The sequence below is a fragment of the Gymnogyps californianus genome, chromosome 16 (assembly GCF_018139145.2).
Source record: "Gymnogyps californianus isolate 813 chromosome 16, ASM1813914v2, whole genome shotgun sequence".
In the NCBI taxonomy this organism is placed as follows: domain Eukaryota; kingdom Metazoa; phylum Chordata; class Aves; order Accipitriformes; family Cathartidae; genus Gymnogyps; species Gymnogyps californianus.
The window spans coordinates 2098352-2122071 of NC_059486.1; the positions used below are offsets into that span (position 1 = coordinate 2098352).

At 45.7% G+C, this 23720-nt stretch overlaps 1 protein-coding gene across 1 annotated transcript; it reads left to right on the forward strand.

The window, feature by feature from the left end:
• Positions 1-895: 895 nt before the first annotated feature.
• FBXO21 (F-box protein 21) lies at positions 896-21952 on the forward strand. Its single transcript, XM_050906620.1, has 12 exons — positions 896-1032; positions 4134-4269; positions 5987-6081; positions 8211-8332; positions 9271-9417; positions 10284-10417; positions 10650-10786; positions 11612-11788; positions 12580-12712; positions 15340-15530; positions 16545-16702; positions 19632-21952. Exons 1-12 carry the CDS (start codon positions 896-898, stop codon positions 19808-19810), a joined length of 1746 nt encoding a protein of 581 aa, XP_050762577.1. The 3' UTR covers positions 19811-21952.
• Positions 21953-23720: the final 1768 nt, after the last annotated feature.

Genomic DNA, 23720 nt, shown 5'->3' on the forward strand with positions numbered 1-23720 from the left:
CAGAACACTGATGTGATCAGGACAGAAAGATCCTAAGTTGTCTGCAAGGAGCAGGTGAGAGGATGAAAGGTATCCGTGTGCAGGAGCGAAGGGCTGCTCCCCTGGCAAGCCCTGCAGTGCCAGGCTGGTGTGAGGGGAACATGGCTGCAGCGTTACCTGATACATGGCAGTAGTTTTACCTCAGACATTGCTGCAGTTATACCTCAGACACAGCAGCAGTGTGACCTCAGACATGGCAGTGGTGTGAGCTCAGACACTGTGCTGGTGTTACCTGAGGGATGGCAGCAGTGTTACCTCAGACATCACCATGTCGTTACCCCAGACACAGCAGCAGACACCTTGGTGTCACCTCACACATTACGCTGGTGTTACCTCAGTCCCCACGGTGGTGCTACCGCAGACATGGCGGTGGCATTACCTCAGGTGCTACCTCAAATACGGAGGTGGCCTTACCTCAGGTGCTACTGCAGACACTGAGGTGGCATCACCTCAGGTGTCAGTGCAGATATGGCGGCAGTGTCACCTCAGGTGTCAGTGCAGATATGGCGGCAGCGTTACCTCAGACAACGCTTCACCTCTGCCCCCCCAGGCCCTGTTAGCCCAGGGCAGACGGGCACAAACCGCTTGCATCCGCCTGGCTCCCTGCAGCCTCCCCGGGACGCAGGGTCGGCCTTGGTCCCTTACTGACTGCCGGGGCAGCCGGCGGTGCAGACGGCGTTTGGAGGGACTGGGGGTCCCCAGCCCCGCGTCCCCACCGCCCCCGGGGGCTGACACCTCCCCTCGGGGGACAGGAACTTTGCAGACGCTCCCTAGGCCCCGCCGCCGCCCTTGACCTGGAGAGGCGGCGCGCTCCCCTCTGCGCCGCGGCACTTGGCAGACGCTCCCTAGCGCCTACATGGGGAAGGCGCCGCTCCGCTCTGCGCTTTGCCGGGCGGCGGCACTTGGCAGACGCTCCCCGGGCCGTTCCTCCGCCTTCGCTCTGCGCCGGAAGCGGGAGACGCTCCCTAACCCTCCCGCGGCGGAGGGGGGGGCGTCGCCCAGGTAAACATCGAAGATGGCGGCGGCGGAGAGCCCGGGCCCGGCGGTGGCGGGGGGGCCGCGGGGCGCGGCGGAGGCCGACGCCGACGGGATGGGCCTGACGGACCTGCCGGGCGAGCTGCTGGAGCTGATCCTCTGCTGCGACGTGCTGGGAGCCGCCGACATCGGGCGGGTGTCGTGCACCTGCCGCCGGCTGCGTGAGGCGTGCCAGCCCCGCGGCAAGGTGTGGCGGGAGCGCTTCCGCCTCAGGTGGGCACCGCCGCCCGGCCCGGCCCGGCCCGGCCCGGCCCGCCGGGGGGCTGCGCTGGCTGGCTGCGGCTTGGCGAGGGAGGGCGAGGGGTGCCCGCGCGTCTCCTCAGCGCCCCGGCGGGCCCCGGGGCCGGGCGGGCCCTGTCAGCGCAGGCCGGGCCCCAGCCGGAGGGGTTCAGCTGGCACCGGCGGCGGTGCCCTCGGTCCCCTTGGCCTGGGAGGGCCTGGGTGCGCCTGGGGTGGTGGAAGTGCACCTCCACCACCATCCGATCCCTGTCTCCTCTCTTCCCGGTTCCACAAGGTGCATGCTGAACCCCTCATGGGTTGGATGAGCCCTGCGGCTTTCTGCTGTGTGTTTAACAGGTGAAACGTGGGTGTCCTTCCCGAGCAGGGATGGCAGGGACTGTTGCAAGGCTGCTTCCCCTCCTAAATCCCATGGGGTGAGACCAGACTGAGCCTGCCGCTTGGAGGAGATCCGTCTTTGCAGCCCCTTGCTTGGAGATCAGTCTTTGCAGCCCCTTCCGTAGCCAGGCACTTGGATTACCTGCAGTCCCCAGGTCCATCCTGGGGTCTGGCAGTGGTACGGACATAGGGCCATATGCACACTGGGGTTGTCGGTTGGCCTCCCTGGCCGCACTAGCAGCTAGCAGCTTCCAAAACAACTGCCAAGACTTGTCCTGTTGCAGGACTAGTGCTTTACAGCAAAGAGAGGTGTTTATTTGTAGTGCTTTTGGGAGAGCTATTTTCACAGAAACCAAAATCCTTTGGATTGACTTTTGCTGCTTGTGAGTTTAGTTTCCCCCGAAGGCTGTCACAGGGTACCTGATGAGGGCATAGCTGTGTTGTAATCAGTGAAACTGTTAACACTTTAGCTGGAGATAAAGCATGAGCATTATATGCTATGCTGGTTTCAGCAGTCCTAGAAAGACCACTCCTTCACTGGGGCCGCCAGCTTATCTAGAATAGGGCATGCTCATCTGCTACCTGGTTTTGTCTGTGTTTTGGCACAGGAAAAGTAGCAATATTGCTTTCCTTAATTGCCAGTTGGCTTCTAAAATTTAACATAGCTCAAATGAGAGGATTATTCTCTTTTTCACGGGTGAAAAAGGCTACTGAACAATTACAGCTTCCCCAATTCACCAAGCTATGGCTTGGGCTGGCTGGCCAGATGCTTTCACCAATTCAGTGGCTCTAATTTCTGAAGCAAACCTGAAAGTTTAAAAATGGTTGAGATCCAACCGCTGAAATTGAATGTGGTAAGTGAGTAGCACATGGTGCTGTCCTCCTCTGTCTTTGATAATAGAACTTTTGGCAGGAGTTTGCACATCGACCTTGTCCTCCTGGCTGGATTCCATCGTGAGTAATTGCACTTTATCTTCCTAAAATTTTCAATATAACTTCAACCCAAGAAATTATTCTTTCTCATCCTAAAATAAATGATTGTAATTGTTATTACGACGTGGCTGCATTTCAGCGGTAGATGAATGGCTAGGGATCCATCAGGAGAGAGATTGTTATGTAATGTGAAGTTATTTGGTTAGTCTTTGACTTTATTTTGTAACTGCAATTGCAGTATAGTTTTATTATTAACTGGTAGTAAAATATCTTCCATATGTGGACAGACATAACTCTGCGTTTTGGTCAGTTAGTAATAATTTTTATATAGAAGTAGTGCTTTAAACATTTGGCATTCTCTCTATTTATAAAGGTAAAAATATATAGATATATAAAAGTATATATATAATATATAACCTGAAGAGAACCTAAGGCAATCCATGTAGTTGAAGGAAAGTGTTTTGTAAAAAGCAGTAATAATTAACAGAATTTCAAAATGTGAAATAAACCCCCCTGTAAATTACAAGGCCTTTCTCTCAGCCTTCTTTCCTGTGCTGTCCAAAATATTCCGTCTGTGCTGATTCTTCTTCGTGTTTCATACACAAATGATCTTGGTATCTTCAGAACAGTCATGGGTATTGCTGCGCTGGCACGTATTTTATTGCACAGGGCTGCGTTGTGGCAGCATATGCCTACTTTATTAGAAAAGGTGCTGCTGTTAATAGCCCCCAAAACATTACCTGAAGTTAGGTTTTCAGTTGAACCTTGGAACAGTTCTTAGTAAGTTGTGGAATGTGTTTTAGCTTTTGGACTTTTAGACTCAATAAAGCAGGTACGGCTTTCTTTTACAAGAAAGGTGTGGGTTTTTTAAAAAATAATTATTTCTTGTATTAAAAATGAACTGCAAAAGCATTTAGCTGTCACACTTTGACTTCAGAATTCTCTGTTTTCCTCCAGTAGATGTTGCCACCAGCAAGGGCAATAGAGGGAGCTATGTTTTGTGCATCCTTTTAATTAGACCCACAAGGTAGTAGGAAGAACACAGGACAATGAATTCTCATTCTATTAGATGACAAGTTAGCTTAAATGTGATACATCTTCAGAATGGCAAATTTTTTTTTTTAAATTATAAAAGTCTGTATCTCTTCTACTAATGTGATACCTATGTTTATCTTGCAAAGCTCTAGAAGAAATCTCGAAAGTGTTTAGGATATTTAGATATTGAAATACCTGGAGTATGAACCTTTTGAAGGTTTCCTGTTGGCAGGCTTCAGGAGGGCTTACTTCTAAATAACTATTAATGCACAGATGAAATCAGTTGGATTTACGCTTTGATGCTTGAGTCAGTCATTGAATTAATTTATACAATTACATTTAAAGTTGTACTGTGTCTTGGCAATGTCTCAGCTCCTCAAGTCATGTGGTTACAGTAAGCAACATTTTACAGTTCTGGAGGTTCTCAGTGATGTTGAAATACTAACAAACCTGTTCACTTATGTTTTGTTGTGTAGATGGCCATCGCTGCTGAAATACTATAGCCACACCGACAGTGTTAGCTGGCTTGAAGAATACAAAGCACGGCACAATGCTGGTCTAGAAGCCCAGAGAATTGTAGCATCGTTCTCCAAAAGGTTCTTTTCAGAACATGTAAGTCATCTTCTCTATGTGTGCAACAGCCTCGCTACTTGTTTAGTACTCTTTATTAGTTTGTCTTTCCTCTCTCTTCACATCTTTTCAACTATGCAGTCAGAAGGTTTGTATTTCCTCACTTTGTGTGAAAATGCTAGATCACCAGCCAAAAGGGGAGAGACAGTTCAAAATCCAAAGGTGCAAACTGCATAGAGTCCAAAGCACGCTCTGCCTGTCACATTCAGCTGTTGCCACTGCAGCTTTAAAAGCTCTTTGCTCATTGCTGCGTGTTCAGACCTGGGTCTGGGAACTTCTGAAGGACCGATAGTTTGTTGACACATACCACAGCCTATGAATTTATCTCGCTGCAGACCTTGTGCAAGGATACGTTCTGTGAGTTGTCAGAAGTCATTTGAAAACAGGACCCAGGCGCAGTAGGTTCACTGAATTGGAAAGTGTATTATTTAAGTTCTTTACCCAACCATGACACCAAGATGCTTTTGCGTTCAGCATGAAAAAGGTGAAAATGTAGTCTCTCAGAGAGACTTACTTGCATGTGGAACAACAGTTATTTCATTGTCTATTTGCTTAGTTGATGGTTGTGGGTTTTGGCTAGCTGTACGATTTGGGTCAACCTGAAATTCTGTGAAATAGGCATAAATGCTGCCTGTAACTTTGGCCGAATTAAAAAGTTCACACAAGAGCCACTAAATGGCCACCCCTCTGTGGCTCCTTTGCGAATATGTTGTGGTCCAGTAGCGAATTCCCCTAAGATACAGGAGACCCGTGTTGAAATCCTCTTACCTGATTTTAAGCAAGGGTTGGCACCTAGGTTTTCACCCCTGAAGAAAAAGGCCGTGGGGCCAGTAGGGTATTTGGAGATGCATATCTCTTAGCTGTTCTTTTTGAACTGTTCCACTGTAGTTGCAGCAGATAGACATTTGACCATGGAGAAATGTGTGTCAGGGCATTAACTGCGGGCAGAGGCTCCTGGATTCCTGCTGTTTTAATCACGTGTGCAAAGACTACTGAGAGACCATTCGGCAATACCCAAAGGCTAGCATCCTAAGCTTGATTCCCTGCTTAGAATTGAGGGGAAGAGACTTTCAATCCAGTTCTGCTAGATCCTGCAGAGTGCCCGCTAAGATACAGTATGATGGGAATCACTTTTTCCTCACTGTATTAGCCCATGTCCTATACTGAAAAGCTTGAAAGCAAGTAGATTGCTTACAGTTCAACCAAAGTCTAAAAGAGAATTCTGAATTCTGGAAGAAAACAGCTGTTCTGAATATAGATACATAAGTGATTGTTTCAAAAAATGAAGGCTCGTGCTCCTTCATTCCTTCCCCTAGGACCAGTCTTCTACACTGGAGAGCGTATGTAGAGGTTCAGTCAACCACAGGCAAAAGTTGATTCCACCTTAAAATTACTTTCAGCTTGGGCCCAGCCTGCATAAGATCTGGTATGCTTGTGCTGGTCCATACACCCACTGTAGGAGCCCCGAATGCTGTAGTAGTTAGCTCAGATTGCTGTAGGGTGCTGCCGGGGCTCTCAGTGGATCCTTGTAATAAATCCATGGAGTAGAGACTATGAGTACTTGGTGAGCTGGACATTTTTAAGATCTTACATAAATTTAAAAAAATAGAACAAAATTGGGTTTGAGACTTTTTATGAAGTTATGTTCTTTTGGGAAGAGTCTGTTGTGCTCTGCATAATTCATTGTCTGGTTTGACAGGTTCCCTGTGATGGATTCAGTGACATTGAGACTCTCGGGTGCCCAAGTCATTTTTTTGAGGATGAGCTGATGTGTATCCTTAACATGGAAGGAAGGTAAGAAGGAGAGGGGTTAGAAATGGAAGGGATTTTTCCCCTTTCACTGGTTAAAGGAGAACGGTACTGTGGTGAATGCCTGACCTCAGCTTCTGTCCTTTTGTCACTCTCATAAAACAACATCCCCAGGCTTACCAAGGCTGGGAAGTATTCCTGTGTGTTTAAGTTCAGAACAAATTTAATATTCCCAGAAGAAACCATGTAAACTATTCTGCAAGAAGGAGATCCTCTGGCTTTGTGTTGCTGTTTGCTTGTTTCCTTGCCAGTTCATGACATCGCTCGGAACATGTTCCATGTACCCTCTTCTCTGCAGTAGTTTTGGCTTAAGGAGTTCCCATCTGCATGTTCCTTTTTTATTTAAACCTGAATCAGTTTGCTGAACTGATTTGCAGGATGAAGCCACAGCACCGGAGCAAAGCAGGAATACTCAATGAGGATTGCCACCATGAATCCCTGTATCATGAAACTACAGCTTTTTTTTTTTTCCCCCTTTCTCTTCTTGTTGCTTTTCTTAGCTGTAGTAGGTTGGTACAATTTTTGTTCCCAAATAAGCAAATGAGTTTAATTCAGCCACTGCAAAATTTGCATTTCTGTAAATTATTCAGACAGGTGAAGTGCCAAGCAGGTAAATAAAACTTCTGGTTTGCATCTGCCTAGGTGTTCTCATCACCATGATTAACACTGGGCAAGAAGAATAAGTTACTGCTTTACTTGAAGGTCTTTCTGCTGGTAGCATATAAACCATGCTGATTTTGCTGTGGTACGAAGCAGCGATAGATTGCTCTTAATGGAGTCTAATAGCCTTGATTAAAGGGACTGTTAGTAGAGCTTGAAAAAACATAACTGGAATGGCAATCATCTCATTTTTGCTTTTTCACATCCATTTTATTACCTTCTCTATTTGAACTGGAACTAAACATCTCTCATTTGACAACTGGTTAAAAAGCTTTTAAGCCTTTGCACTGGCCAAATGCCTCGCCATAAAGCAGAATTGATGCTAATTACACCCTGATTAAGCTGTAGTCATTGCCATTCAGGAGCATTAGGCTAAATCATTTCCCTGGAAGATATCCCAATAAAGCAGTTGTCCCTATTGAGCATCCCAATTTATTGGAAGAGGATAAAGTGTTATGAGGTTTGATTGTTCTCCTGTCCAGTAGGATGGAGAAGGCCGATTTGGCCTGCAGTCTGGAGGAGAGGAAATGTAAGCAGGGAAAGAGGTCTTTTTTTCTGAAGAAGGAAACTGGACTTGTTTTAAACACATGGCAAGGGCGGAGCCTGGGAATCAGTAGAATTCTCCCTTTGGGTTTTTTTGGGGCCAGGGCTTTGTGCCATTCCTAACTATTTGGTGTGAACGTGCTCAGTGAGGCACTGGGTAACCCATTGCTAAAGGCCGGGGCTTGCTTAGATACATGTGATTTGAATGCCTCTGAGTTGGTCTGTCATATTTCAGGTGACCTCTTCAAACCTTACCTGGATAGTAACCAGCTCTCTATTGCTTCTTCTTGGGCACTCTGCCTTCACTTGTTAATTTAGAAGGTGAAGGGGCTTTACTATAAAAGCTGTAAGGTTTGCATTGTGTGATCTACAGACCAACAGTTGATCTGTTCCTGCCTTTTCAGAGCAACAGAGGTGTTTGTCCTCTGGGGATTTTTTTTTTTCTTCTTCTGAATACTATTGGACCTACATTCATGTCCCTCATGAATTTCTTTTTAATGGTGAGAGGATACTTTAAGATTGATTCTGGAGGGATCCAGTCAGAGAGAGGCTAATGTTTTATTAATAAAATATCTGATTAAAATCCTGTATTCCTGAGCTACTTTAATTAGGATCTGTGTTGTTTCCCATGATACTGTATCTTCTCAAAATTATATATTGGCGACAGGATAAAAATGGGAGATGATAGGAGCAATGTTTTGCAAGTGTCTTATATTGTGGTTTTTTGATGGCGAATTTCCTTTTAACATTTACCTTTTTGGCTGACTCTTCAGTGATAGTGGTGTTGTCAGACTTGTTTAGAAAAGCAGTAGCTGAACTGTAAACCTGTATTCACTGTAAAAGTTCAATCAAATGTTCACCCTTAAAGTGCTTGTTTAGGGCAATACTACTTTTTGTATTTAAATGTGCAGGAAAGGTCTCACCTGGAAGTACTATGCAAAGAAAATTCTATACTTCCTACGGCAACAGAATATATTAAAAAATCTGAAGGAGTATCTTCAACGCCCGACTGATCGGCAGTCATTTTTGGAGGGTAAGTCTTTGGCAGAAATCCCATGTAGAGCACCTAATGACAGCTTTCCATCATTGTTGTTTTACTTGGAAAGAGCCTTCCTTGGTTATATTTCAACTAGCCCTTGGACAACAACTCAGAATTAAGTTTGGATTTTTGAGGTACCTGAAATCCTCAAAATCTTGCAGTAGTTGCATAGTGTTGCATCAGAATGTCAGGATTACATTAGCTTCTGTCAGTGCTGTATGCTTGAATAATTGCCCATGGACAGATGAGCTGAAAAGCAATGGAGAAAATGTTAAAACAGTTGCATTTGGATCTTGAGCAATGTATTGACAAAATCAGCAATAGCTCAGCGTCCTAATTAGCTGACATTGCAGAAGCGTTTTAACTGTGGCCCATGGGCTGAATACAGCCTAACAGACCAACTGATCTGATTTCAAGTCAGCTCCCTCCTATCTCCTTTCCCCGGAGCTTTTCAGATAAGGGCAAGGAGATAAGCTGCAGGCAGGGGGAATTGTCGCAGTGGGAATGATAAGCAAGAATGATAGCTATGGAGGACATGGCAGGAAGAAATTGGAACTGAAGCAGAAGTGAAGTTGAGGTTGTTTCAGGCTCTGAATAAAAAACATTGTAAGTTGGGAGGATGCCAGGAGATGCGGTGTGACTGGAGAGTTGGCTGGTTAAGCCTGGTCTAGCAGCATACCTGCTCAATGTACGAATCTATTGCTTTCTCTTTCAAGGTGGTAGAGAGGGGAATACTACGTTTAATTGATATTTATCATGTCAGCTTATTCTTCACATTTTATGTGATAAATCCAATATATGACTCCAGATTTTAAAAGGAAATCTCTTGCGTTCTGCTGCAATTGCTTGCTGCATGCCTGGAATTTAAAGTAGGTAAAACTAAGCAAAGAAAAAACTGAAGTCCTGTTTCTTATATAGTTTGTTTTTTCCAGGTGCTGTTTTAATTGACCAATACTGTAACCCATTGTCGGACATCTGCTTAAAAAGTGTCCAGGCGCAGGTGGATGATATCACAGATAAAGTGCGCAAAGTCCTGCGGACGAAAAATCCAAGGCACCCCAGCTTGGCTTCCAAGGCAGGTACTGTACAGAAACGTATGCTTTACTGCAGAGCATTTCTGCAAGTCTAGATACAGGCAGACAAGGTGAAACAGCTGTTGAATTATTGCAGCTTGAAGAGCTGTTGTTCTTTATCCTCTGGCAAGCATATTCTGACATTTGCTTAAACCGTCGTTCAGGAAACAGCCATTTGTTCAGCCACAGGGACTCAATAGCCCAGGGTTGTCAGTCCATCTGATGCTGTCTAAGCAAAAAGAATTGGGAGGGGGATTCTTCTTTTTTTCTTTTTTTTCCCATTTGTTCCTGAAGTCTTAAGTAGCCCTGGTATCTGTAGCAGAGCTGTGGGACAGGGGATCGACCTCTTTTCTTCTGCAAGTCTCAAAGTCAGCAGCAATAGAAAAGGTACGTGCTTTAACATCTGCAAAGGTCAGGCAGCATTTTGCTCCTTGTTTTTTTTATAAGCCCTGTTTGCAGTCTTTCAAAGAGAGAATGAGCAGTCTGCCTGTATCTGTATATCTGGAGTGGCCAAACTGTGACTCTCAAGCAGTGAAAGCACACTTCCCGTGCCTGGGCAGCGTGACACGTCCAGCTGCAGTGCTGTGCTGGCACAGGTTGGTTAGGATCCAGTCCTCCAGCCGCAGAAGGAAGCGAGGCAGCACTGTTGCACAGCTGAGGTGCAGGGCAATCCACTGAGCCAGGCCACGCTGTGAGCGGAGCACTAGGGCTGTGCCCTGCCATGGGCAACTCCAGCCAGTCTCTTGACTATCTGAATTGAGATGAGTCTCTTCTGTTCTCAGTCCATATGAAGAATTTTGGTAGGAGGTTCATTGCATAAAGGTTAAGTACACTTGTTTTCTCAGTCTTTATTTCTTCACATGTCTTTTTAGGAGAAGTCCTGATTCCAGAAGTGGAGCTTCAGCGGCAGGTGCTTGATGCTATGAATTGTGTCCTATATGAGCAGTTAAAATACAAAGGAAATGAGCTGGATTACTATAACTCCCTGAATTCGTACATTCACCAGGTACGTGTATGTTAGGCAAAGACTAGGAGGCTGCAAGGCTTGAGACATTCTATTCCAAATGTAGTCAGACAAATAATCCTCTCTGAAGAACAATTTGCTAGAAAGTCAATATGATGTCATCTTTTAGTGCATATTCTGTCAAGTTGGTGTATTTTCATTTGTGAAATCAAACCTTGGGGGTTTGTGTTTTTCTTAATATCCCACATGTTTTTATCACATTTTTATCCCCCAGGTTTTGATCCGCAGGACAGGAATTCCCATCAGTTTGTCTGTGCTTTATTTAACAATTGCCAGGCAGCTGGGAGTCAAACTTGAACCAGTCAACTTCCCTAGCCATTTTCTACTGCGATGGTGTCAAGGAAAAGAAGGGTAAGTGACCTGCTGAATTTTGAAGTTGTGTCCACAGTAATAAAAGCCAGAAAGCATTTACAGCTCCAGACCTATACCAGAATGTTTAATTATTTTCCATCTGCAGTTATAACGTATATGGAGGAAAAGATCAGACCTCTAAAAAGTTTTCCCAGAACTCGGCTCTGTTGCTGATGAATGGTAACAGATTTCCTGAGTATGAAATAATAGTAACCATGAGGTAATGTTTCTCTTACTTAAGAAAATTATGAAAAACTGAAAAGAAGAAAAAAGATGCTGATTTCACTTAACCTTTCATACAGAACAGTTGCTAGACGCCACTGCTGCTGTTCTGTGTACTCATTTAATTCTCTGAGTCAGTGCAGAATACATCTTTGCCCAGATCACACTCAATTTACAGAAATCTGTATTTTGTGAATGACATCAACAGTCTGATTCAGAGCGATGGTTTTGTCTGTATGTACCCCTTTTGGGACTGGGCTTCAGATGCCATATGCGTGGGCTCTGTTACACTTTCCAGTGCAGTGTCATAATATAATCTAGCAATAGATAGAGCAAACCTGCAAATATCTGAAGGAAAGAACTGGCATGATGGAGTGAAAAGTCCCCTTAGTTTCTCTGTCTTTTCCCATATATGTTTCTCTGAAGAAGCAGCTAGGAGGAGAGAGAAGGTACCAGGTGATCTCTCTTTAGGAGGCAGCTGAGGTATGGATGACGCTTACTTTACAAACAAGCTTGCAAGTGCTGAGGGAAGAACAGAAATAGGTAATCCTGCTTTACGATGAGACCCATCATCACAATTTCGTTTCCTTGTTGTTTCATTAGAAGCACAGATATTTTTGACTACACCTACATTGACGCCTTTGGGAAGGGGAAGCAGCTGACGGTGAAGGAGTGTGAGTACCTTATTGGCCACCATGTGACAGAGGAGTTCTATGGAGTGGTGACTTCAAAAGAGGTCTTGCAGCGTATGGTGGGAAATCTCTTAAACCTTGGCAAGCGGTGAGTTGAGGATCATCTGGCCTGTAAGGCCTGTGGAAAAAAGGGCCCAGAGTATACTGTCTGCATATCCGATACTGCTTCTTCACAGTATTTGAGTGAGTGCTTTAAAAAGGTGTCAGTCACCCCAGGGGATCTTGAAAATACCGTATGTCACGTTGCATTGTCTAGTTGCTTTTAATCACCTGCAGCACTATTGTGTGGAAACAAGAATATTTAGTAAAACTAGTTCCCCTCAAGAAAATGGACAGATCTTTTTTTTTTTCCCTTTGTGAAAAGCTGATAGGGACTGTCCACCGTTCCCTTAAGAGCGGAGACCTTCGTTATGATCTGGTAAGCACAACCCACATGCTCAAATGAGCAGTTTCAAAGGTACTGTTGGTTTGTGGAAAATCTGGTTTTATTTTCAAATGCCCCTGATAATCACTTTCCCAAGTCACCACAGGCAGAAATCACAGAGTGAAAGGATCGCTTTAGGTGTAATTAAGCTAGGGAAACAAAAGCAGATTTCAAAAGGAAATGGCTTGGAGAGTGAATTCTCTACATAGGATTGTTTGACCAAGTAGAATACCAGTGAAGTGGGAGGGTAGAGTCCAATCATCACTTGTGCAGCATTTTTCCTTCTGAGCAGGCTGTTGGATGTGATGAGTGACAGTCAGTGCCGGAGTCACTCTTATTGAATGAGCATGCCTGTACATGTAGCATCATTTTTGGTGACTATCCCTGTACATTGGAGTACTGGGGATAGGGGTTGAAGAGCTAGCCTTACAATTGAGTTTCTTTTTTGCTGGCAGAGAAAGCACTGATCAGTCTTACCAACTCTTGAGAGACTCGTTGGATCTCTACCTGGCCATGTATCCGGACAATGTGCAGCATCTAATGCTCCAGGCTAGGTTATACTTCCACCTGGGAATCTGGCCAGAAAAGGTACCTCGCCACTCGGTTGTATGTTTTCTGATAGGCTAAGCGCTATTAACACTAGTCGATTGATTTTTGGACTACGTCAGCTTGCATTACAGTCTGCCACAAGTTGTTTCTGTAATAAATGCAATTGAATGAGTTATCACATTTCAGAGAATCAATTTCTACTATATGAAGCAGGGAAAAGAGGATGATGCTTGCTTGCCCTAGGGGAGACTTGTGAGCAGCCTCGAGTCTGAGTCGTAATTTATGATTTACTGCCCAAGTCTGACAGCTTATCTTGCAACCAATACTGTGGACTTCTAGCTGTAAGTTACAAGAGCATTCTATTTCGTTTATGCCTAGATTGTGGTAGTAGTGGTAAAACTCTTGCTGGACTCATGTGAAAGGAGCAATTACCTTATCAGAAAACTTGTAGGAAGTTACCTTTTATAAATATGACCAAAGCTATTCTCTGAAACCTTAGCCACACAATCAGTGGCTCTTGTGAAAAAGCAACTTAATATTCCTGTCCTTGGGATTCTTTTTTAATATCACCTTTAGCGTAGCAACTTGAGTCCTGCTATCTTGTGAACGTGGGAAAGAAGGTGCCGAGACTTACAAGTTGTCTAAGTTGTCTAGATCATCTGTGTCTTTCACTGAATCAGGGGAAGGCACAAGGAAGAAGCACGGAACTCAAAGTATTATTTCTTTAGTGTGTCACTACAGCGAAGAGGTGTTCCCTAGTCCAAATTTCTTGTACTACTTTAGTGAAGCTCACACACTTGGGCAATGCCTGTGCCATTTCCAAATGTGAGGTTTGGGTGAGGGGGCAGAAGTATTGGCTGGAGAGCTGAGCAGAAAACAAAGCTCTTTCCACCAAATTAACTGAAGCATAGGACTGTTGGAGAAGCTGCCTTCCTTTTGAATAACAAACTGTGCTAAGCTTGCTGTTCCTTTCTTATGGCAGCAAGTTTTAGGGTCACCACAGAAAAAACAGCACAAACTAAGAAATTGTGTACGGGAGGGGACTCACTGAGCTGAAATGGCAACCGTACGTAAATAGGGAACAGCTAAGCGAAACACTGAAAGATCTTCCTTCCCCTTTCTGGCACTCAGCGATGTGTTTGTAAAGCACCAAGGCGTTACATACTTGCATTTTGCTGCCCCTCAGAACAAATAATACAACCCCATGGCTGAGTTTTACATGTAGTTTCTCTGCACCACGTTGCCAGATGCAATGAAAATGTGCAAATTTGGACTTTTTGGTATTGCATCCTCGTATACATCCAGTCGTTCCAGGCTATCGGATAGGATTGTAGCTAGCCAGAGAGAATGCTCTATGTCTGACAGAACAGAAGATACCAGATTTAAGAGAGGTCTGCCAGATTTATGGAAAGTGGTACAAAATCTTAAAAGTCAAGCAGAGCTATGCAGAATGTTGTCCTAAATGTTTGCAAATAACAATAAATGGAATTGCCAAGAATCTCTGGCAGCTATGGTCACTGTGCTAGGTCTTCCCCTTTCTGTAGGATTTTTCAGGATTTTCATGTCCTTCTTAAGATGCCAGCCAGAGAATTAAGGTGGCCAAGAAGACTGAGCTGTGTTTCTTCTTCTCATACCTAATTACTCACCTGTTCTTTTTCTGAATTTATTTTCTTCACCTCTTGGCTGATGTTCATGCTCAGTAGCCTGAGATTTCTATTCCGCTGCTGCTATGAACTTAGAGTGACCAAAACTTCCAGCGTGTGATCACGGAGACAATCCTTTTGCCCGGTGCTAAAGTGTGTCAGATTTTGGAACTGTGGCAGCACTTGAGGTATTTGATGTTGGGATGGATGTACCTGTCTTTTCCCAACCTGTTTAGACAACAGGTTTGGTAAGAGCAAGGAAGGGGGGGGAAAAAAAAAAAAAAGAGTAAAATTTGCATTGCCTGCCTAACAAACCTGGCAGCAGATGCTCTGATAGTGTGCCAGAGGGTGTTAGTAGGCTGGTATTCTGGATCTACAGGGTTTGCTGCTTTGAGAGCACTTTTAAAGTTAGTGTTCTTTAGTCATCCTGAGACAAGTGGGTTCTCTGTCTCTTGTTCACTATTACATGGTATAGCATCGTAGAGGTTATTTGCGTTTCCTTTTGCGCTGCTCTATTTTTTCCTCTGCCACGCTCCCACAGACATGCTGAGGAACTCTTTTAAACTAAAATGTTTGTTCTCATGGACAGCAGAAGTCATCTGGAATCACTTCACAGCAGCAGTTTGGGAGACTAGCAACAGTATTCTCTTAATGTTTCAGAAACCTTGAAACGGTCTCGTCGATGCCCTGTGGTCGCAAAATGTGACACAATTAGCTTGTATGACTTAGTTTTAAGGAGTTACTGTGCTCAATAGTGCCCTTCCCTGGAAGTAGGAAGCTTTACAAATAGAAAAGGAGAGGACTGTTTGCAATTTCTGCAGGCCAAGCAAGTGTGAAGAACTCCTTGGGAGTGTGTAGCCAGAGCAAATGCTCTCAGTCCTGTGTGGAAAACTTGTGTGGCGGACCTCTAGGCCTGGGCACTTAGACCCAGCTAACTTGAGAAATATATCTGTATGTATTTGTAAGTGTTGGACTGCTGTAGAGACTTGTTCTGAATCTGTCTTTTTCTTTTGGTTGCTGAAGGTTCTGGACATCTTGCAGCATATTCAGGCTTTGGACCCATCCCAGCATGGGGCCGTCGGGTACTTAGTTCAACATACCCTAGAGCATATTGAGCGCCGGAAGGAGGAGGTGGGACCTGAGGTGAAGCACCGTTCAGATGAGAAGCACAAAGAGGTCTGCTTTTCAATCGGGCTGATTATGAAACACAAGAGGTGAGCTCTTCAAAACCTTCCCCACATTAGCAGGCTGTACTGTAACGACGAGTGCAGAACTGTTTGTTCTGACAGTAATGAGATGTGGTTTTATTAAGGAGGTACCTGGAATGGAAAATGCCAGGCACGTGCATCTATGCTATGTACCTCGTAGAAAAATGGGAGCAGCTCTGTCTGTCCTTTGAGAGAGCGAGTATATTCACTGCTGTTTGCTTGCAGAGAGAAGTTTGTGAGGTGACTTGTCTGAGTCATCATATATCACACAGCTAAAATTTCCACAGCCCAGAGCTCTCGAAGAAACATCAGTAATCAGTTAATGAGGGACCGTGGAACAGAATCGACTTCAAAAAAGATTGTAAGATTCCTAAGACAGCTTATGAATCTTTCCCTGTGCTGTTATTACCCCTTCTTCCTGCATTGCACAGAGGCTTTGTGTTCCTGTCTGTACTACTCTGCCAGAATGACATGCCAGCACTATGTTGCTTCGGCCACTCCTCCAACTCAACAAGACATCTGGAGCCTATTTTAAGGGCATCAGCAATGACAGTTATAATACCTCACGATTAATTGCATAAATAATCTGAAAATAATGATGGCTTTGTTTCTGGGAGTTCAGTATTGGGATTACCGTGTCTGTGTGATGGGCACAGAAGTAATTGCACAACCCAGCAGGATGGTTTATTCTCTCCCTATTTCTTGTTTCCTGTTCTCCTGGTTGCTGACTTCCAGTCTCTTTCCCATTTTCATTTCTTGATCACATTTGGTTTTCCTTTGTACTCAGCTGTTTGTTCCTGTCTGTTTATCCAGTCGCTCCTAGTCATTTCCCCCCACCTCAAAATACACACATGTACGCACACAATCTTTTTGAACTGATTTTTTTTTTTTCCCTCTTGTCCTCTCCTCCTTGTGCCAACTCACAGGAGGCTCCTATCCTGTTTGTGCTATATTAGTCTTGAGGAAAAAGAGCTGGCTCTGGAGTTTTCACAGTCTTTGGTGTGCAATTTTTTTAATTAGATATGGCTATAACTGCGTGATTTATGGCTGGGATCCCGCCTGCATGATGGGGCATGAATGGATCCGGAACATGAACGTCCACAGCCTTCCACATGGCCCCCACCAGCCTTTCTACAATGTGCTAGTGGAAGATGGCTCTTGCAGATATGCTGCTCAAGGTGAGCGGGAGTCTTCTGTGTTTACTATCTGTTTAGAAGTGTATTAGGAGAAAGGGATGCTTAAGTGATTAACTCTTTTAAGTATGAAAAATAAACTGGTAGTTAAGGTTGAGGTAGGAAGGAAAATGATCTTGAATTCATGGCCTGTGTTGTTTGCTCTCCATGAAATCAGTACTGCTAGGAGTGAACATGAAGGACCACTCTGGTGTAATCTCCTCTTGCCCAAGAAGTGCGTTTTGGACGTGATTGGTTTTATGGTGTAAGCCATGATTGCTGCTTTTGAACGAAGTGATTCAACTTTTGCTGAAGTCTGAAATTCTGTCAGCAGGTCTTGCTGTTTGAAATTATGTCTGTGCTTTGGGCAGGACCTCAAAATAGGATCTAGTGAGGGAACACACAGGCTTTGCTTGTCAGGGCATGGTTCTGAGCAGCTGTCATCAAGAGACTGTATGTGCCAAGATCCCAGAGAACACAGGTAGCATGGCTTTTAGTGCCACCTCTAATAAGAATGGGACAAAAATGAATGTCTCTTCACAAGTGCGAAGAGGTGTAGAAATCTCTGTCACCCGTTCTTTATGCAACGTACCATAAGAAAGGAAATTCTTTTCTGATGGTCAGAATATGAGGTTAGGGTACAGGAAGAAGTGTCGAACTGAGGTTCAAAAGAAAAAAAAAAGAAAGATACATCTGTAACCCTGCACATTGTAAACAGAGTGTTTCTTTGCCTCATATTTGTTCTTCTCCCTGTGATACGGAGGCATACCATCCAGCTGGCAGGGCAGCAGCACAGCCTGATTGTATTTTGCTAAGAGAAGATGTGGAAGCTGCTGGAGGGGAAATGCTGAACAGAATGCAGTTCAGCTGTTTCACTAGGGGGTGCTCCCTAGCATGTTCTGGCCCCATACACATGAGCAAGAGGTGGTTTTGCGGGAGGGGACACTCCTACCTTTGTAGGTTTAAAGTGCAGGTGTTTCTCACTGTCCTGAGAGTTGCTTTATATTCAGTAGTCCAAAAAGGTGAAGTGGGGACCGGGAATATTGCAGCTCAGCCTTATGGCTCATATTAGGCAGTACTTGGCCTCTCAAAGAGTCTTAAAAAACAAAAATTCTTCTGTGCCATGGGTTGATATTAAAATATGCATCTCAGTGAAAACTAATCTGATAATTGTCCACAGTGCTTCTGGGGCTGATTCATCTCTTATATCTTTTTGTCTAATTGTTTATAAAGAAGTATAATGCTGGCTGGTTCCAGAGCACAGAGTGTTTTAGCCAAGCTGTAGGTTGACACAGTCATCCGTGTGGCATCCAAGTGTTTTGATACTGCTAGGAAAAATTGAAGGGTTTGTCCTTGCTTGCTGAAATCTTGCTGCCTGACTATTGAGTATCCCCTCTAAAATACATCTTCAGATCATTTGGGAAGGGAGTCTTTCATAACTTACTGACCTGGCTTCAGGCAGGGGATGACGGTTTTTTACTGAAAGAATCTTAAACAAAACTGCATGCAGAGTTTTATCTAACCAGCTCAGAAATAACACCAAACTTACTATAGGAAATTGGGCCTCAATTTGAGTCCTTCCTGTAAGCTTGTAGGTGGAGCTGTAGCCAGGTATCTGTGGCTCAGAACTGCTAGTCGGCACATTTCTCAGGCTCCCCACCTAGTGCCGAACTCGCTTGTCTCAGTCTCTTCCCCCCCGCCAGCTTCTGTTTCATCACTGTGTTTTTCCCTTTGTACACAGCTCACTGCTCAGCCATGCTTCTGCAGAGCATATTGGAGTGTAAATTGTTTTCCGCAGTGGTGCAGTATACGAAAAAGGTACTTTGCAAGCCCATAGGACTGCACCAGCCCACTGAGGTGTAGAAAGCTCTTGTGCTTTCGGCTTGCACACAGTGACATCCAGTAGCTTCAAAGAGCCTGTATGGACTAATATGACTTGTATGTGCTCTCTGTAGTGAACTGAATAGTTTCAGAGACAGATGAACTATTCCTGAATGATGTTCTCTGCATCCCATCTTGTTCCCGCCCTCCCTTGCAGATAAGTCAGAGTTTGGGACTTAGGCAGCTTTTGTTTTTACGTGTGTATCTGGCACTGTGCTGGAAAAAATGACATCATTTGGGGACTGCTGCAGGGCACCTGCGCATGTGATTTACTGCTGGGCTGCCTCCCAGTCACACTGCTCTATACAAATACTGCGGGAGCAAAGGGGCCCTCAGCTTGGGTCACCTTTGCATTTTAATGCCAGTGCTTCTGTGTTGTTTAACTGTTGTGCTTCATCAGGTTATCTTTTAATACAAAGGAGGAAATGGGGTGCTCTGGGAAAGAATCAGTGTGCTCTTCTTGGGGAGTTTCTCTTAACTTTGGGAAGTTTGGATTTAGAAAAGTTAATTTTGCTGTGTGAGACATGCTTGAAAATCAGGCTGGTGACTTGACATGGTTGAAAATCAGGCTGGTGACTTAGAGCGAAAAAGCACTCAGCTCCTCTACCAAGACAACCTTGTGCAGTCAGCCTCACCTTGGAGCATTTGAGAAGGATCTCTCCTAGAAACTGATCTCCCATGGGACTTGAGGGATCAGAGCTCAGTGCAGCAGCTTCTTCCTGCGCTTACAACCAAGACCTGTGACCAACAGCGTGGGAGCAGGTCAGCATCCCGCTACTCTGACCTAATGTCAGACAGTGTGGTCTCAGGCATAAAATAGTTTTCGTGCCACTAGTAAATGGGGTCAGCATCACTTAGGAGATGAGGCTCTGTGAGTGATCGTACTGGCATACTCTGTGCATATTTTCCTGGATTAGGGTTTTTATTTTTTCTTTAAAGCATCAGGAGGTGGTGTTTCTAGAGACAGGAACAAGACTTGAGAGAGGCGCAGGATCTATTGCCTTGTAGCAGGCCATTTCATGTGGTGATAACTGATTCTTTCCTTTCCTAACAGAGAACCTGGAATATAACTCTGAGCCTCGGGAGATCCCTCACCCTGACATTGGCCGCTATTTTTCAGAGTTTACCGGCATTCACTACCTAGCAAATACCGAGCTAGAAATTCGGTACCCGGAGGATTTGGAGCTCACACGTGCCACAGTTCAGAAGATCTACAGTTCAGGCAAGGAGTGAGTGCGAAAGGCATCGTGAGGACAGAAGCAGCTGGAGTGTAGCTTTACCTTCTTTGCAAAACTTGCGTGGAAGGCAAGTTTGGTGACAATCCTTTGGCTTCATGCATTGAAAACTGCACTGAACTTTGTAACTGGTGCTATAGCATCTTTCTGTTGCCTGCCTGCCCATTCTGGCCCAAAGGCACAGGGACACATTGGTAGTTGAGGCCAGGCGTAAGGATCTTGCAGGGACAGTCATGCTAGGAAGCGCATTGTCCTTCGGAAGGATTTGCGCATACTACTCGTTCTGTGATTGTCTTGCCTAGAAGGTCGACACACTGAGATCCCTGGTGCGGAATACGGAAGAACCCTGTCTTCCAGAGAAGGAAGTTGCTTGTCCTTGCAGTGTTGTGGGTTTTTTGTTTGGTTGTGATTTGGGTTGGGTTTTTTTTTTTTATGTGTATCTCATGCAGGTGATAGTTTTTAAAGTCTCTTACGTTACATTGTTGTCTTCTCTGGTCTGAATTTTTGGTCAGATTTTGCTTTACCTCTGTAGTCTGATTGTTCATAGAGCTACCGTTCCAATTCTGAATATCCTTACAAGCCTGGGAAAGAGCCCCGGCCACAAAAACGGCAGCAGCTAGGCTTCCGAGGGTGGCAAGCACAGTGGTAACACTGAGGTCCAGTTGGTCACCTTGCTGATGATACAAACTCTCCTAATGCAGAAGATGAGCTTCTAGCCCTTTTCCATGCCTGCTAAACACTCCCAATCCATGTTCTTACCTTGGTTTTTGGTCTGTTCATCGTGTATGTCCAAGGCAGGAGCTCTGGCGCAGCTGTGAGTGCTCCCAGGACAATTTTGAACCTCGTGGCACTGTTTCATGGAAGCCTTGAGGTCAGTGCCAGAATGACTTTGATGTATGGGGAGCTTCCACTCGCTGCTGTCTCCAATCTATAGGTATTTATGCAATACAGTGGGATTGTGACTGGAAACTGGCCAACTCTGGAGTCAGCCAAACCATGTATGGAAAAAGAGATGTTAATTCCTGCAGCTTGAGGCCTTCTTCCTTTTTGCCAAAAGAGAACAGATTTTGGGGAAGCACACGCTCCACTGCCCAGAAGGGAAGGGCTTTAGCAGCTCAAGGCACATGAATTTCAACGGGACTTAAAGGCCCGGACGGAATCACTGCAGAAAAGGTTTTCCTCTGGGTTCAGGTATTACGGGGTGCAGAGTGACACAGTGTTTGTGCATACACAGAGCCTGCATATCTTTGTGGTTTCTGAAGCAACGTGTCTAGACTAGCTGCAGCTACAGTCTCCTGTCACTGTCCAGTTGCAATGCAGTAGTTATGTCAGAGATGAGAATTAGGTACTGTGCCCTGTAGAGTTTAGGTGGATGCTCTTAGTCTGTTACAGCACTTCAGGTATCGCCACGTGAAATCACACAGCCCTCCTCTTAAAAGAATGCTTGAACTGCATGCCATCCTATTGAAATACTGAGCACTGATTAAATGTGAGAAATAAATACTGAAAGCCCAGCACTTTTGCCAGTGGAGTGGTGGTGGTCTGCAGGAGTCTCGGTGCTTTAGGAAGAGCAGCCGTCTGTGGTTAGTGCTGAGGAATGGTGAAGGTGCTGTACGGCAAGTAGAACTATGTCTTTAAAGAAGTCTGTACTGAAATGAACTTGGAGGGAGGGAAGGAGGAAAGGACTGAAGAATTTCTACAGAAGCAGAGTGGATCCAACTGAAAGCAGGGTAGGGAATCATTAGGCAAAATCTTAAAATCCATCTCCTGTTTTTGAGGGTTGGAATAGACCTCAACCCTCCAACCCTTTTTTAGGGTTGAAAGCAGATCCCAAGAGATTCCTAGCAGGGATGCAAGGTTGGGAATGGGACTGAGTCACAAGGTTGATGCTGGTAGCTGAGAACAGGCATGCAGGAGCAGGGCTTGAGCTCCCCATTCCCAGCCTCAGCTTTGATGAGGCTGACTCTGCGACAGCAGAGATATCAGTGAGTTTCCTGGGGCTTTATGCTCCCCTCTGCCAAATGGGCAGTCTGTTGACACGTTGCCCCTCTCAAGTGCATCAAGAGAATTGCCACATACCGAGCTCGCAGGAGTCCTCAGCAAGAGGTGCTGCCTGAATGTCAGGTAGAATTGTGCCATAAGAAAGCCACAGGAGTCAACAGAAAGCTGCCCAAAGTTTCTCTGAAAACTGGTGCTGGACAATGCATATCTAACCCACTTGAAAACATGCTGTGTACTTTAAGACGGGGGTCCCAGCGTAGCCGGCAGAGCCCGTTATACCCATCTTTCTGGGGCCACCCTGTGTTTATACTCTGAAAAGAGTCTGGACAAGGAGGAAGCGTGGGAGCTGCTCCTCACATGCGCTTCCCCCACCCACAGACTCTTAACCATTTCCGTTTTTGCGTGGGGTGCGAAAGGGGAGCATTACTGTGTAAGAGGGGACAGGCGTCCTGCAAGTCACGTACACAAGGCAACCCAGCCAGCCCTGTAACTAAAACCTCTCATCCCTTCGGCAAACATTTTATCGAGAAACTGCATCCTCAGACAGGTCTGCCTGCATGCTTTGCTGCGCAGCCCACGTCAGCTCATGGTTACATGGGTGTTGGTGTCGTCCAGGAGCACCGACACAGCCTTGTACGTGCCAAATTCGGAAGAGGCCGGAGGCATTTCAGTAAGCACCGCACAACGTCAGCCCAGGGTCCAAGTCTGATTTTGGGACTTCAGAGAAAACCGAAGGAAATGGTGTGTAAAGGCTCCCCCTTTTTGTGCCTGTGTGGTTAGGCATGCCCGCTGCCTCGTTCTGTCTTCCTGCTGCCGCCTGTGGAGTAGGCTGTGTTGCACGCTGTGGGTTGAGTCTTTGGTCTTGGGGAGGAGGAATTCCCACGTGTATTTGCAGCTGTGGGAGACCTCAGCCCAAGCATCCAGGGTGGCCAGGGAGAAGTGAAAAAACCCACAAGGATACCTCTCTATCCCTGCTCGAGCAACCTCTCGAAATGCGCATCAGTTCCTGCAGGCTGAGCATCCGAGGTCCGGCACAGCCGGGAAATGCCTCCTTGGGTTGATGGAGGTCACACATTAGGTGTTTGCCCGTGCATCAGGCGGGTCTTCTGTCCCCTCCTCCTCTCCTGCCAGCACAGGCGTCTTTGCAGCCACCATTTCCCCAGGAAGACAGCAGTGGATCCCAAAAGTTCCTTGTGTCTGTGAGTAACGTCTGGGTCTGCGTGAATGTACGTATGTTAAAGATGATACATATGCATATACATCACGATTTGTCCTGTCGTATCTCTGCAGAGTTCACTTGGGAAAAGGGATGTTCTGGAGGAGGTGGAATTGCCGCCCTTCTCTTGTCTGACTTCACTCACCCACCGTCCCAGTGAGCGGAAAGACTGTCCTGGGTGGTCTGGTGTCCTGGGTGGTCTGGTACAGTACCAAAATCCTCTGGCCTTGGGTCAGCTTGGGGCAGAGGGGTGAATTTCCTGCAGCTAATACCGCCTTCTCCCTTTTCTTTCTGTGTCATCGCCATCTGTCCTGCGGACAGAACAGCTGGGGTGCTGTCACATTAAAATGGCTTTCTGGAGGGTGAAGGAAAAAAATGCCGAGGGGGGAAAAGAGGAGGCTGGGAGGGGGCAGGAAGCAAGTAGTAGTCGCTGTCTGGGTCGTTCGGAAAACGGCACAGAGAGCTGAGCAGCAGCCGTGGGCTGGTTTTGAGCGGTGCCACTGGGTCTCGGGGCTCAGGTAGGTTATAAAGGTGGTGAGGACTGTGGGCAACAGCCTCCTGGGGGAGGTTTGTCCTCCCTTACAGGACGGTGTCTTGATGTGCTGCTGCTTGTGAGAGAGGCTGAAGAGCTGCTCACGGCCCTCCACCAGCGAAGTGTGGTCCCTGGGGCAGGGGAGGGACAGCTGGCGGT